Source organism: Pteropus vampyrus, unplaced genomic scaffold (genome assembly GCF_000151845.1).
Source record: "Pteropus vampyrus isolate Shadow unplaced genomic scaffold, Pvam_2.0 Scaffold518, whole genome shotgun sequence".
NCBI classification, from domain to species: Eukaryota; Metazoa; Chordata; class Mammalia; order Chiroptera; family Pteropodidae; genus Pteropus; species Pteropus vampyrus.
The window spans coordinates 1310308-1326534 of NW_011889299.1; the positions used below are offsets into that span (position 1 = coordinate 1310308).

General features: G+C 38.4%; 1 protein-coding gene across 18 annotated transcripts in view; it reads left to right on the top strand.

The window, feature by feature from the left end:
- HUWE1 (HECT, UBA and WWE domain containing 1, E3 ubiquitin protein ligase) overlaps positions 1–16227 on the top strand; it is a 153150-nt gene that overhangs the window by 91376 nt on the left and 45547 nt on the right. For 14 of the 18 annotated variants that reach the window (XR_002777818.1, XR_002777819.1, XM_011383418.2 and 11 more), the window contains 13 exons: positions 53–298; positions 1426–1559; positions 2312–2406; positions 3343–3396; positions 4894–5085; positions 7196–7412; positions 7799–7921; positions 8599–8836; positions 9231–9461; positions 10614–10736; positions 11233–11328; positions 14381–14650; positions 15886–16038. Coding sequence is in view for 16 of the 18 variants with exons in the window: in XM_011383418.2 (XP_011381720.1) it covers positions 53–298; positions 1426–1559; positions 2312–2406; positions 3343–3396; positions 4894–5085; positions 7196–7412; positions 7799–7921; positions 8599–8836; positions 9231–9461; positions 10614–10736; positions 11233–11328; positions 14381–14650; positions 15886–16038 (2172 nt within the window). In the remaining 2 variants the exon portion in view is untranslated. The remainder of the gene's footprint in view (positions 1–52; positions 299–1425; positions 1560–2311; positions 2407–3342; positions 3397–4893; positions 5086–7195; positions 7413–7798; positions 7922–8598; positions 8837–9230; positions 9462–10613; positions 10737–11232; positions 11329–14380; positions 14651–15885; positions 16039–16227) is intronic. The other 4 variants (XM_011383425.2, XM_011383428.2, XM_011383426.2 and 1 more) reach the window with 1 other exon arrangement.

Sequence of the window (16227 nt, forward strand, 5' to 3'; positions counted from 1 at the left end):
TGCATATGGAGTTCACTGTTCATTAATGCTTTAATTATTATTCTTGTTTCAGACACTGTCACATGAACCCAAAGTCCTTCAGGAGGGTCTCCTTCAGTTGGACTCCATCCTTTCTTCCTTGGAGCCTTTACACCGCCCAATTGAATCCCCTGGGGGCTCAGTGTTGTTGCGAGAACTGGCTTGTGCTGGCAATGTTGCTGATGCTACCCTCTCGGCTCAGGCCACACCTCTACTGCATGCACTCACTGCTGCCCATGCCTACATCATGATGTTTGTTCATACTTGCAGAGTTGGACAGGTAAGAACTATATTAGGGGTAAACATGTTGGTTTAAAGCCAGTGAAATACCTAGGGCATATACTTGGCATCTTACTGTGTTTAGCAGTTCTAAAGGGGCTAGCTGCTGAAAGAACAGTTTTAAGGTGAGATTTTTTTTTTTGGTCAGTGACTTAGTTTTGTGTTTCAAGTTGCTCTCCAGTTTCACTTTTCCTTAGTATTTGTTTCATTAGAAGTCGAGTGAACATATAATTTGTTTGGTGAACTAGACCTTCTTGAGAGTGGAAGAGGTTGGTGTAAATAACAAATAGATCTGTAGCATCCATATAGCCCAACTGGAATGTATAGTTAACCATTTTAGCAGGCAAGCCTCAACTGGGTGCTCATCTGGCCTGTTACCTCTTAATCTTTCTACAAATGCATGAAGGCCTGAAAATAGGATGGCAAGAAGGAAATTTGACCACAAAACATTTAAGTCAATGGTAATAGAGCTTACTCAAGGCTTCCTAAATGTCATCAAACCCTATGCCTGTAATCCATGTGAGATTCCTCTCATGGTTCCAGAAAGGCGTGTGTGCTCATTTGTTCTCAAGTAATCAGTTCTAAAGATTAATGGTGTAACATTTTTTGCTGTTGAGCCAGGGGTATGTTCATCGGATCAAATCAAATGAAAAGCATAGTCATAAACTACTTAGAAAATAGACTACATAACAAAGCTTAAGGTTTTATTTTCATGACTTTATTAAATGAAATAAAAATAAAATGAAAATTTTAATTCAAGGAATTAAATTCAAATATTTTTTGAAATAAAGAAATAAGAGGGTGCCTCATACCACCCAAATATTAGAAAGTTGTCAGTAAATCTACAAAACTTTGATTTAGAAAAACAAGAGTTGCCTATGACTCTTGTCTTTCATTTTACAAAAGGCAATGAGAATGGATGTTAGAGACAGATTATAAATATAGTAAGAGAATATCTTGTGGAACCGTCATCTTAAATGTGGAAATTCAGACGAAATAGACAACTGTGAGAATAATAAAGAAGAAAAAATAGAACCCCTTATCCTTCCTAAATAGCTGAAAGTTGATTTTGTATATATTGTTCAGAGGGCATCCCAAAGATCAACTTTTTTTTACATTTGGTTGCAGAGTGAAATTCGTTCCATCTCTGTAAACCAGTGGGGCTCTCAGTTGGGTCTGAGTGTTCTGAGCAAGTTGAGCCAGCTGTATTGTTCCCTGGTATGGGAAAGCACTGTCCTCCTCTCCCTGTGTACCCCAAACAGGTAAGGGAATGGTCATCTCTTTTATTATCTTTTTTGTCTATCTTAACACAGTAACTAAGCTTAGCGAGCCTGGAGTATTGCTTTGGTCAGGGACAGAAGAGTATAGTAAAGAGTTTAAAGGCTTCCTTGTCTGTTTTAGTCCATTTTAGCTGCTATAACAAAATACCACAGACTGAGACCATATAAACAAATTTATTGCCCGCAGTTCTGAAGGCTGGAAGTCTGAGATCATGATGCCAGCCAGCATGGTTGGGTGAGGGCCCTCTTCCAGGCCGCAGACTTTTTGATGTATCCTCACATGACAGAAGGAACTAAAGACACTAGTCTCATTTGTGCAGGTTCTATCCTCATGACTTAAGCACCTCACAAAGGCCTTTCCTACTAATACTATCACATTGGGCATTAGGATTTCAACATGAATTTTGAGGAGGCACAAACATTCAATCCATAGCATTGTCCTTCCCTCTTACCAGCCTAGGGACTTGCTTATAAAGTGTCATCTTGTGCATGTTTGCTATCCCAATGAACATGGTAGGTATTTAAAATTTGGTCCTGTTGTTAGGTAGATCTAAAAAGTGGATTTGGAAACCTTATCGAGTGCTACCTCAGGAATTCAATCATTGCAGGTGTTCTCTTTGGTTAACTTAACCTGCTATAGGAAGGGATAGTGTCAGCCAAGCGGGTTAGAGACCAAGTACAACATAAGAGTCGAGCTATCCAGGGTGTTTTGCTCATTGTTTCTCTTGTTGCAGCTTACCATCCGGGTGTGAATTTGGCCAGGCGGACATGCAGAAACTGGTTCCAAAGGATGAGAAGGCAGGTACGACCCAGGGCGGAAAAAGATCAGGTAACTGCAAGAAACTAAAATCTTAGTCATTCTCTTATGTTCTATCTTAGTCTTTATAGGTCTGTTGTGAAATTTTAGTTAGCTTTATCATCTGTTGTCCTCATTGTTTTCTTTTCATTAATTTTTAATTATTTTAAAATTAAACTATTTTTACTCATTTTTTCTGTAAAAATATATTCACACAATGGTAAAAATTAGAAAGATGCAGTAGAAAAAGAATCACCCATATTTGTACCACAAAAACAATATTTTGGAAGTGTTTACCTAATCTTTTTCCCTGAGGATATGTTTTATTAACATAGTTGTAATTATCTTAGATATACTATTGTAGATTTCTTTTTGCTTAATATTAATTGCCATGTAAAGATACCATGAATTAATCATTTCCTCTTAAGTTTCTAATGTATTATTTTGAATAGTGAACATCTGTGTAAAATTGATTCCTAGAAATGACTATATCAAAGGGTATGGTGAGACTTTAATATTTTGTATGCTTATTTTTCAGGAGCTTAATCTTATAGGTTATAAATGGTAAATGATTGTTTTAAGTGTCTGTGGCACACTTTAGAGCCACAGTGTCCAGTATGGTACCCACTAGCCATGTGTGACTGTTGAACACTTTAATGTGGCTAGTACAACTCAGAAACTGAATTTTTTTCTTCCTCCTTTATTCTCCCTCCTTCCTCCTCCCCTTTTTTGCTCTCTTTTTGTCTCTCCCTCTCGTTTTCATCCTTTCCTCTTGTTAAGGGTGTTATGAGTTAAAATGTATCTCCCCCCCCGCCCCCCAAAAAATTATATGTTGAAGCACTAACCCCCCAGCAACTGAGAATATGACCTTATTTGGAAATAGAGTTGTCGCAAATGTAGTTAAGATGAGGGTTCTAGGTTGGGTGGAGTAAACTAAATGTTTAATTTTTATTAATTTAAATATAACAGCTGTTACCCTGTTCAGTTTTTCGAAGACTTTTAAGTATATTTGGAACAACTTGGGTATGTGAATCTTTTTCTTTTTTTCCAACTAAATTGTATCAAATATAAACATACATCAGTTATTTTAATGAAAATTTAATGTCTTGATTGGGATGTGCTGTAAAGTATAATATAGGTACTTGTTTTTTTAAATGCTTAGTATAAAAATGTAAAACCTTAATTTTTATATTTGATTACATGTTGAAATAAATTTTTTTATATTGGATTAAACTGTAGTATTAAAAATTATACCTGTTTCTTTTTGCTTTTTATTGTGGCTATTAGAAAATTTAAAATATATGTGGCTTACTTCATGTTTCTATTGGATGGTGCTATTTTAGAAAATAGATTTTATGTTATAGCACAATAGAAGTTCCAAATTTCAGTAAGCAGAAATTGTACACAGTTTTCTGGCCTTAATACAGCAAACCTAAAATTAATAAAAACAACTTTTCTAGAAAGTTTTTTTTCCTCTTGTATTCTGCATTAGGGAGGAAATATATTTGATAAACTGTTAGAACAATGAAGATGATTTTATGTATAAACTATCAAATATACTTAAAAATTGTAATGAAATTACTAAAGATAGGAAGTAATAAAGCAGACAACTTGTGCAACAACAAATAAAGATTTATATTACAATTAGTATGGAAGAGGGAACAATTAATAAAATATATACATGCCTCTGGCAAGGTAAGAACTGAGAACAAAATTAGACTCACTGTGAAAGAATTGCCTTGTTTAACAATCCATATATTATTTTCACATAGTTTTTCTAGAAAATCTGATGTGCTTTATAAAGTTTACCTAAAGCTAATTCTTGATATCTAAGAGCGCACACACACACACTAAAAAATAATTTTAAAAAGATATATCTCACATTCCTGTACAAAAATCTTAAATGCTAGGAGCTAGGAAATATATTTCCACAGTGATAGTCTATGATGTTCCATTCGAGTTTATTAATGAGCTATAAAATTCTAGCTGTACATGCACCTTGACAGCACGGGGACACTGTGCACATCGTTGTCTATGACATGGGTACCAGTCCGTAGCCTATTAGGAACTGGGCCGCACAGCAGGAGGTGAGTGGCAGGCAAGTGAGCAAAGCTTCATCTGTATTTGCAGTCATCACCACCTCAGCTCCACCTCATATCATTAGGCATTAGATTCTCATAGCACCGGTCCCTGGTGCCAAAAAGGTTGGGGACTACTGGTCCATGTGAGTGGTACTTCATGGGTCACGCAGTGCCTGTAGTCTTCCAGAGTAGCCCTGGATTAAGACTGTTCATCTGCTCTCATTGGAAAATGTCATTATTAGTTTTAAAGGGCTCTAAGGAGAAAGCATATCAGTAGAGTTTTGGATTTTTTGTTTTTTCTTTTTAGATTTAGGATGTCAGGGACATTTATTTAAAGAATAACAAGCACCACAGGTAGCTCTTTCTTGGGACTCTTCACAACAGTGAACCAGTTAAGTGCTGGCTCAACATGGTCTTATTGCTTCCCTCATATCTACAGATGGAGAACAGGATGCAGCAGCTGGAAGTATGGATGCTTCTACCCAAGGCTTGTTGGAGGGCATTGGGCTTGATGGTGACACATTGGCTCCTATGGAGACAGATGAACCTACTGCTTCAGACTCTAAGGGCAAATCTAAAATCACGCCTGCCATGGCTGCCAGAATCAAGCAAATCAAGCCTTTATTGTCAGGTGAGTGATTCCCTTTTTTCTCCCTTTTCTGGCTTTCAGAGCCTTAACCAGTCCTATAACAAATTGGGTTGGTAAGGCTGTGTTATTTCCTGTAAGGTGGTTTTAAACTTTGGTGGTTCATTTTTAGGTGTACTTTAGTGAGTGTCTGCTCTGTGACATGCTTTGTACTAACTGCTAGGGCTACAGAGATAAGAGAATCTCTCTTCCTGAAAGCCATCTACCCCTCCCTAGCTTTAATTCCTTCCCTCCTGTATATTTCTTCAACTACTGCAAATGGCTTCTGCCTCTACCATGTCTTGCCAAGGTACTTTCCAGTGCCCTTATCACTTCTCTGCAGTATGATAATTGACCTGCCACCTCCTTCTTGAAATGATCTTTTCTTGGTGTGTGTGTGTGGTGGGGGGGAAGGTATTAAGCTCTTCTGCTTTCCAGTTACCTGTCTGGCTATTTCACCATCTCCTCTTCCTTTCTCTGTCCCTTAAGCATAGCTAGTAAGTGACGTGGTTGATTTGTGTTTTAATAAATTCACTTTGGCAGCTCTGTCGAGATTACATTAATGTGATGCAAGAACATATTAAAAATGTACACTCATCTGTCTTTGCCATCTTCTGCCCCTTAATGTAATATCCATGTTTGAGGACTCTTATTTTGTATATTCCTCAATATTTGCCACTTTCTGAAACCTTAATGTAGAGGAAAGTGACAACATAACTCCTGGGAATCTGGAGCTCTGCCCAAAAGCAAGAAGAAAATGTTCTTTGGTGTTTCCATTTTATCTTAAATCTCCTTGAATTTTCCATTCTAATTTGTTTATTTCTACTCCTTTTGGTATAATTTGAAAGTCAAAGTGGGGAGGAGGGAGGTAGATGGGGTAAAGGAGGCCAAATATGTGGTGACAGAAAGAAATCTAACTATGGGAGGTAAACACGCAGTGTAAATATATATGTGCCTTATTGTTAAAGTGTAAAGCTGAAACGCGTTGGATTTCATTAACCAATGTCACCATTAAGTAAATAAATAAACAAATAAATGAAGTAAGTAAATAAATAAATAAGAAAAAAAAAAGTCGATCACCACTACCCTAAATTGAAGGAAAATCGACCATCCAAGAAGATTGCTCATGTTTACCTCCCCTTTCTTTGTTAGATTCTTGGACTGCTATGAACTTGGAACATTCTGGGGTTTCTGTGTGGGTCCAACACCTGCTTTTGATGTCTATGCTCTGTGGTTACTGGCCTCTTATTTTCATCTGTTATCCTTGCTGACTACCTTTGAGCCACTTTGCTGTCTATTCACCTGAAGGTGATGGTGAAAAAGCACAAACTTAATGTTTGGATGCATTAGGTTTTCAGAGTCTGGGCATATTCAACCTCTAGCCAGGCAGTGCAAGTATCAAGTACAGAGAGCTATTTTAAGAAAAGCGAGTTAACACCCAAATATAATATGTTTAGTCCTATTTTCTTTCCCTTTTCTATACATTTCCTTTTACATGTTTATATGTGGATTCTGCTTTTTTGGTTCAATATGTACCATAAAGCATCCTGCAAAAATGAAAATTTAAAATACTTATTATCTACCTAACACCTTAAGAAAGCCACTTAAAAATTTTTATACTTTTCCTAGCAATTTTTTTTCCTTTGGGGACCATATATGTAATGTTGTGATCAGACAACAATACGTATATTTGGTGTTCTTTTCTGGTCTGAGTCACTAGCTTTTTTGCCATTTCTAAAGTTCTCTGTAGGCATTTTAAGTGACTCCATAATCCAATAAATATCATTTACTTATTAACTAGTTCTTATTGCTATATTCTTCTCTGCAAATCTGGTTTCAGTTTATACCTCCTCTAACAGTGTGAGTACCTATCTTGTTTGTCTTTCACATTTGTTACATATTAATTGCCAAAATACTTCTCTGTTTCCCCCGCTTTAAAAGAGGCATTTATTTCCTATGGAACTTCCTTTTTGGATTATCATATGTAGGGACAAGTCCAAGTATTTCCTGGGTATTGTGTGGAAGAGGTGAGTCATAAAAATGGATTAATGGTAATGTGTTTGTTATAAATGAAACTAAGAATGCTGTCAGCCTTATTCTGACTTTTGGATTCCAGCCTCTTCTAGATTAGGCCGAGCACTTGCTGAGCTGTTTGGACTCCTTGTTAAACTTTGTGTCGGGTCTCCTGTCCGTCAGAGAAGGAGCCATCATGCTGCCAGCACCACCACAGCACCAACACCAGCTGCTAGATCAACAGCCTCAGCCCTCACTAAGCTCCTCACAAAGGGCTTGTCATGGCAGCCTCCACCGTATACACCTACTCCCCGCTTCAGGTGAGGTTCCACTTAAGGTACAGAATCAAATTGATTCCTTCTCTACTTAAATGGAGAGCGAGCCACTGAATTAGAGGACTTGGTGGTTTCTTGTTTACTTTAGATGTGTACCCCAAATACAATTTCTACTTAGTCTAGAATATAGAGGTTTTTAAAGCATTTATACTCAAACTACATTTCAATAACCTTATATTTTTTGGTAGGTGGGAGCCTACTTAAAACCTTAGGAATTTTAATAACCAGACTAGTTACCCACCTGCATTCCAGTTAGTCTGTCAGTCAAATTAGTGCAATGTTAAATTTTACTCTTGGCCTCTACGTGAATTTCCCATTGCTTCTGTATCTGCCTCAGAGGATGTTAAATTTTTGCTTTTTCCCTTTTGCAGGCTGACATTCTTCATCTGTTCAGTTGGCTTTACATCCCCAATGCTGTTTGATGAGAGGAAGTATCCCTACCACCTCATGCTGCAGAAATTTCTCTGCTCTGGAGGCCACAATGCTCTTTTTGAGTAAGGATCAAGTTGCTTCACTGAGAAACATTTCTTAGAGTTTAGTTTTTTCCTTGTGCCTTAGCAGTCCACAGCTCTCTAAGTCACCTATCCTGTGACAGTAGGATACATAGAGACACCCACTGGTGGTAACTGTTTATGTTCCAGGAACTAGCTATATTTGTCTCCATCTTCCTTGGAGGGTGGGATTCAGCTTGTCTCGGAGGTGTTTGTAAGGGTCTCTTTTCCTCGTTTGGTTTCCTATAGCTGGTACATATATTTCTAATAGATTTGTCTTTTTCTAGTGTTTCTCTGAATATGATAATTTCTCTGTTTCTCTTGGTCAGAATTTTAAGCTAAGTTTCACCTTTTTTGTTTGTTTTGACTTCAAAAAATAATGCTAGAAGTGGCAAAAAATAATGCTAGAAGTGGTAATCATTTTGCAGAATATATATGTGTATCGATCACATTGTACACCTTAAACTGACATATGTAACATGTCGTTAATATCTCTATAAAGGTAAAGACCAAAAGAAGGTAAAGCTAATAAATGTTTGACAGATTGGAAGCAGTAGCTCCAAGGAGAGTGGACGTGTACTTCCAATCTAGAGATTGGGAACCTATTGAATGTCCTTTCAACACACTCCCCATCTACAATACTAATATTTTATCTACATACTTCTCTTATTCGAATTTAGAACTTTCAATTGGGCTCTGTCCATGGGAGGCAAAGTTCCTGTTGCTGAGGGATTAGAACATTCAGACTTACCTGACGGCACAGGAGAATTCCTAGATGCTTGGCTTATGCTGGTGGAGAAGATGGTGAATCCCACCACGGTGCTTGAATCTCCACATTCACTGCCTGCCAAATTACCTGGAGGTGTCCAGAACTTTCCACAATTCAGTGCCCTCCGCTTCCTTGTGGTAACTCAGAAAGTGAGTATTCAGCATTCTAGAACCAAGAGGAATTTCTCATGCTGACTAGGTAGCTCCCACTCTGTTTTACCTTCCTTAATTAAATAACTTGGTGATTGGAGAACCATCGGATCCTATTCCCAGGTAGGGCTACATGACAGATGGAGATAGAGACCATGTAAGAATTTTCTGTAGTTACAAATATTTGAACTGTAAACCTCAGATTGGTACTCTCAGGTTGAGTTAAATGCCTCCTTCTCTGTGCTTTCTTAGGCCCCCTCAGTACTGACCTAGGATTTTGTTGTTGGCATGGACTGATTGTAGAAGGACCATCCCATAGGTCTTTGACTTATTCCTCCCAGGGCTTTGAATTGAGACAAAGTGATTTTCACACAACTTTTCAAATGACCTACAGGCAGCCTTTACCTGCATCAAAAACCTGTGGAACCGGAAACCCCTGAAGGTGTATGGTGGGCGAATGGCTGAGTCCATGCTGGCCATCCTGTGCCACATCCTCCGGGGAGAACCTGTGATTCGAGAGAGACTGAGCAAAGAGAAGGAGGGATCTCGAGGAGAAGAGGATACAGGGCAAGAGGAAGGTGGCTCCCGCCGAGAGCCTCAAGTCAACCAGCAACAACTGCAGCAGGTAGGATCCTGGTCTGATACTCCAAGGCCCAGACTTTGCACCTAATAGAGTGCGATTCTTGTGGATTTTTTCTAAATTTACATACCACTTAAATGCCTGGTCCTATTAGCCAGAAGATAGGTTTAAATTTGCTCTTTTCTCTTAGTGTTTATGTTTTCTCCTGAGAAAGCTAGAGTGTAGTCTTAGTGCTTCTAACAGGTAAAAGATCTGTGTTCTTCCAAGCTTGTTGTTTAGTATTAGAACTCTTAAGTACTTTCAGTAAGCTGCAGCTATATGTTCTTGGAAGTAATTTGTTCTTGACTTCTTTGATTAATCTGTAAAGGAAAGGGATATCGTGACCTAAATTTATTCTCCAACAGGAGCTTTCTGAAACCTTATTTACCTATAAACTTTTTTTTATTATTTTTAAACATATAAACCACATTTCGAAAATCAGAAGCTCGAAGCAGTAGTGGGTGGCAGGGTAAGGGAAGCACTTATGAACCTGACACATTTCAATCTCAAAAGAGCATTTAGCATATTCCTATATGTGTTTAAGTGTGTGTTCTCTTTGTATCTAGAGCCCTGTTCAAATGTATCTTTTATATATGTATGCCAAATTTTTTATTAATAAATAAAATACAGCAAAATATTTTTAAAAAGGCATTCGCAATGTCATCGCATAATTATTGTGTCCTTTCTCACTTAGTTCTAAACCTAATATTTACCTAGTTAACATACAATGTGTAGAATTGTACTGTCATTAAGAAAATGGTGGGTTTTTTTAATGTCTTGGTTATTTTTTTTTTTTTTTTGCCGGACCTTAATTTTCTTTATGTTGTAAAGCTGTGTTATATAGTTTCTTTTTGCTTTTATGCGTGAATCTCACTTTTCGAATTAGAATAATCCTATTGATGATGATAACCATTTAGCCCCATTTTCTTAGAGGATGGAATTGAGAATCAGTTGTCCCATGTGTAGCTCTAATGTTATAGAAGCACCACATAGAAAAGTTCGTTTATGTTACCTAACTGCTTTAGCTTATAAATGTCCTCAGTTCACACGAAGTTAGAAAAACTTGTTTCCATCTTGAAAGGGTTCCTTTCTTTTTAAAATGTGTTTGGATTTCTCTTTTACTGTGGTTCTGAGATCCCGCATGCATTCTTTTGGTAGCTCATGGACATGGGCTTTACAAGGGAACATGCCATGGAGGCCCTGTTGAATACCAGCACCATGGAGCAGGCCACAGAGTACCTTCTAACCCACCCTCCCCCAATCATGGGAGGAGTTGTTCGGGTGAGTTGGCTCAGGGGCTCTAATCTTGCAGGACATCGGTTTGGCTGCTCATGTGCTTTTCCTCTCTCATGCTTCCATCACTGGTCTTCCCTTCCCTAAACTACTTCTCATTTTCAGACTTCTCCATGCCAGTATTTTCTTTTTTGTGATAACTCTCCTAGCTCAAGAATGTAATGAGCAGAAGCTTCCTATCTCCCAGCCATGCAAATTACTGGACTTTGTTTGCAGAAGAACTCTTAAATTATCCACAGTCAGAAAGCAATATGAGGCTTTCTTTTCTGAGATGCAGAATAGTTGGACACATTGAAGTCCCCTTATACAATTTCATTGTGATTTTCTCTCTCTGTTCTTGTAGTGACCAGGTAAGACTAGTTGGATTTAACTCTAGAGAGCAGTATTTGGAGCCCCTTTTTTTCGAAAGCTTGAGCACAGGATGTCTGATTCCTTATGAGTTGGGGTGTGTATAGTTGCTGGATTTTCTGTTGTTGCTCTGTAGGATCTGAGTATGTCCGAAGAGGACCAGATGATGAGAGCGATTGCCATGTCTCTGGGACAGGATATCCCAATGGATCAAAGGGCAGAGTCACCTGAGGTAACTAGAATACGGGGCATCTAACACATTAATCTTAGTATTCTATGAACATTCTGCTACTACTGCAGAGTAATTAGTGGAATTAAAGTCTAACAGAACACATGGGAGAAGGAGAGAAAAAAATTACATAGATGATAAGAAGCTCTTTTCATCTCTCTGGCGACCAAATCAAAGTTGTGACAGAAAGGAGGAGCAAACACCAAGGAAAATCGCCTGGAATCTAGATTCACAAACCCTACAACTAGGAAGGGAAATAAGAAATCACCCTGCAATGGAAGGAGGTAGGGCTGGGCGAAGACGCAAAGCTGCCAGGTCCCAAGCTGATGAGTGAACAGAGGACATCATAGCAGCAGTAGTCGGCAGCTACAGATGCCTCATAAAAGGACCGTGTCCGCAAATGGACTTTCGTGGTGACTTGCTTGCTCTGAGCACCAGCGTCAGGTCGGCTGCGCAGGGAACACCAGGGATTAGAGTGGGACACTGAGTTGTTGGAGTGAGGGCCAGAAGCTAGACTTGCTCTGTACAGAAGTGCCAGTGGTGTCCATTGTTCCTCTGTTGAGCCCTCCTAAGGTGTAGACACAGCGCTGCCACAGCTGAGAAGTCATCAAACTGGATTAACAGAGATTGCTCTGCCCAAAGGATTCCCTGAAGCTCCACTTCCCTCAACTTGCAGCCCCACCCAAGCCACATCCAGGTGTGTCCTCAGCAAGTGATGTGCCCCTTGCTGAGCAATGCCTAGACACACACTGGTGGCAGCTGACCGTGGTTCCTGGCATGGCCTCTTGAGGCAAGTATAAGCACAGCATCTGTGGATTGCTTGCTGAATCTTAACAGGTGGCCCTTGAGGGGCCCAGGCTGGGACTAAACTTGGCCTGCAGCTGAGCCCCTCTCAGGACTACACCACTGGACACCTACTTCACAAAGCCTCACTAATAAGACCAGGAGATTTAAGAGCTTTGCTTAGTACATAGAAACAGACACAGAAAGGCAGCCAAAATGGGAAGACAAAGAAGTAGAAACCATATGAGAGCAGAACAGAAATCTAGAAGTAATGGAATCAAGCAATCTAACAGATGGAGAGTTCAAAACTCTCTGGTTATAAAGATGTTCGATGAACTTGGGGGAAGTGTAGATGAACTCAGTGAGAACTTTAACAAGGAGATTAAAAAACAAAACAACATGGAAATGGAAATTTTAAAAGGGAACCAGTCAGAAATGAAGAACACATTATCTGAGATGAGAAGTATATTAAATGGAATAAACAGAGTGAATAAAGAAAGAGGATCGAATGACCTGTATAGAGGATAGGGAAGCCAAGGACACTCAGAATGGCAAGAAAAAAGAAGCCAAGACTATAATAATAATTTAAGGATCCTATGAGACTCTTAAATGTAAAAATATCCGTGTCATAGGGATACCGGGAAAAAAAAGATGTTGAAGAGCTATTTGAAGAAATAATAATGGAAAACTTCCCTAACCTTATGAATGAAATAAAACATAAAACCCCAGGAAGCTCAGAGAGTCCCCAAAACCAGGAACCCAAAGAGGCCCACACCAAGACACATCATAATTAAAATGCCAAAGTTTAAATACAAAGAATCTTAAAAGCAGCAAGAGAAAAGCAGTTAGTAACCTACAAGGGAACACCCACAAGACTGGCAGGTGATTTCTCAAAAGAAACTATGCAGGACAGAAGGGCTTGGCACAAAATCTTCGACATGATGAAAACCCAAGATCTACAACCAGGAATACTTTATCCAGCAAAGCTTTCTTTTAGAGTTGAAGGACAGAGAAAGAGCTTCCCAGACAAAAATAAGCTAAAGAAATTTATCATCACCAAGCCAGTATTACTTGTTGGAGGGACTTCTTTAAGAAGAAAAAACGTATCAAAAACAGGAATAAAGAATGGTAATAACTACATTCCTATCAACAAGTACCTCAAGTGGAAAAAAATTAAGTGCTCCAACCAAAGGATAAGGTGGCTGAATGGATAAGAAATAAGACCTCTACATATGCTGCCTACAAGAGACTCACTTCAGATTAAAAGACACACAGAGACTAAAAGGAAGGGGATAGAAAAAGATACTGCCTTGATGGACCTAGAGAGTATTGTGCTGAATGAAATGGATCAGATAAAGAAAGACAAATATCTCAAGGTTTCATGTACATGTGGAATCTAAAGAACAAAATAAACAGCAACAAAAGTGAACTAAACTCAAAGATAGAGAATATTTTCAGGGCTACTAGATGGGGAGGTGGTTGAGGGGGATGAAAAAAAGTCACAAAAGGATTAAGAGGTACAAATGGGTAGCTGGAGAATAGACGTGGAGTTGTGGAGCGTAGCATGGGGAAGATGGCTAATAATGTAATAAATATGTAAGAGGGAAGAGGGGTATTAGATTTAGTGGGGTGATAACTTTGAGAGTTATGTGGATCTCTGATCACTATGCAACTGAAACGTATATTATTGTATGCCAACTATAATTAAAACTCACTGAATTGTACAATGTAAATACAAGCAACTAATTGTCTATTATATTTCAATAAAGCTTGGCGGGGGGGAGAAACACATGGGAGTACTCATTCATCCCAACCTTGCCATCACTGATCTACATTGTATTGATCTAAAGCTTTAAGTGGAGCAGATGAAGCATTGATTTTTATTGTTAAATAAGCGACCCAAAATGTACTTGGTAGTGTCCATGAGTCCAAACTTGGCTATTTCTAGATAACAGTTGCGTCTGTTTACTATACTGGCAGAAAATGCAGGACAGTGTCTACAAATGGTTTTGTAGGAAATAATGTAGGGATGCTGTGAGTAAATTGGCAGTACTTGAGGGTTTGTAAGTGTCCTTCCTCTCTGCTCTCCTTGTCTTGTCTTAGCCTGTGTGGCTGCCCTCATACTCGTTGCCACACAGTAATGAACATATATCAACCTGCTTTGAGGAGAAGGTAGGAGATATTCATATGATAGGGCAAATACATTTTTAGAGTATTCCTCGTCTTCCTTCACGTCTTCCATATGCTGTCATTCTTCCTTCCTTGCCTCCAGGAAGTTGCATGCCGGAAAGAGGAGGAGGAACGGAAAGCTCGGGAAAAGCAGGAAGAGGAAGAGGCTAAATGTCTAGAGAAGTTCCAGGATGCTGATCCACTGGAGCAAGATGAGCTCCACACTTTCACAGATACCATGTTGCCAGGTTGCTTCCACCTTCTTGATGAGCTGCCCGACACAGTGTACCGGGTGTGTGATCTGATCATGACAGCAATAAAACGTAACGGAGCAGACTATCGGGACATGATTCTGAAGCAGGTAGTCAATCAGGTAAGCTCTCTGGGCACCAAAAGAGAGGAGTATGTAAAGTGTTTTCCTGCTATCTATCAAAACCTAATTTCTAAAAAAAAGTATTTTTGCATTTCACCCAGTATGGATGTATTCTCTATTTGAATTCTTTAAGTCTGGTAATCTAGCTCTCTCTTGAGTGTTCCTGCAAAAAGTGAATTAAGTACTTCACAAAAATATCTTTGAAAGGAAAAAAACAAAGCCAAAGACCTCTTTTTCTAAGCAGTTCTTCTTAGGTTCATCTTCAGTGTCCAAAATGTGTCTCATTCTTGAACCAGGTTAGGTCCCCTGGACTAACAGTGATAAAATGTTTTTTCCTCCTCTTCTATGAAGCAACCACTTTGGCACATAAGTCCCCATCCTGTTGAATAGCTATGATCTGGTGCTGTTTTTTTTTTGTTTGTTTGTTTTTAAGCAGTGGTTTTCCTCATTGTGAGGTTAATTTATACTAATTGTAGAAGTTGGGTAAGAACTAAATTACCCTAAATCCCTACACAAACAGCTAGTTAACATTTTGGTTGTATTTCCTTTACTATTTATGTATTTAAGTCTTTGGAATCTTGTTTTATTTGTAAAGTCGAGAAGCAGAGGAAGAAATCAAAAAGTAATGTACACAATCATAGGTAATAATAAACAGTGTTATGGAAACACCACAGAAATACATCACAAAAGTAAAACTGGATAAATCATTTTTTCATAAAATTTGATCAGGATTCAGTTAACTTTATATTAAGAGCTTATATATATGATTTTAAGAAAACTAAAACCTTAATAAAAAACACTTATATAAAATTTATTACAGGACATTTAACATGCTTACTAAAGCAAGACCAAGATTTCTAACATTCTAATTGTTTTTAATGATAATTCTGGGGCAGAATGTAGTGAAAGATTGCTGATAGAAGTGTGAGTTTGTAGAATTTTTGTGGGGTTGACTGTATGCACCAGAAATTTTTTTTTTTAATATTCATTTCCTTTAACTTAGAATTTAGGTTTCTTAATCTAGCCTAAGAAAGTCATCTTTTAGAGATGATCCTGTGGTAGCATATATCTTTTTTTAATTCAGACATTAAATCCCAGTAGTAAATATGTTACTATTTAACTACCTTCCTTTGGCAAGTGTGTTGAGAATGGATTTTTTTACAAGGTTGAGAATGTTTTGATAAACTTTATCATACTCTGTCTACATTTATCTGACTTGGCCACTGCTTTTCTAGGTGTGGGAAGCTGCTGATGTATTGATCAAAGCCGCTCTTCCCCTGACAACGAGCGATACAAAAACTGTGTCAGAGTGGATCAGCCAGATGGCCACTCTGCCTCAGGCATCAAATTTGGCTACTAGAATCTTGCTTTTAACACTGCTTTTTGAGGTAAGATTTAGATCTTTCGGTCCCTCTTATTTATCAGAATTATTGAACACCTATCATTTGAGACATTGAATAAGGTTAGACCGAAACGTAAGGCATGATCTCTGCATTTCATGAGCTCACAGATTCTAATAGGCTATAACACATAATTAAGTACAAAATATAGCATTCTTTGCCATGTGAGCGGTATGA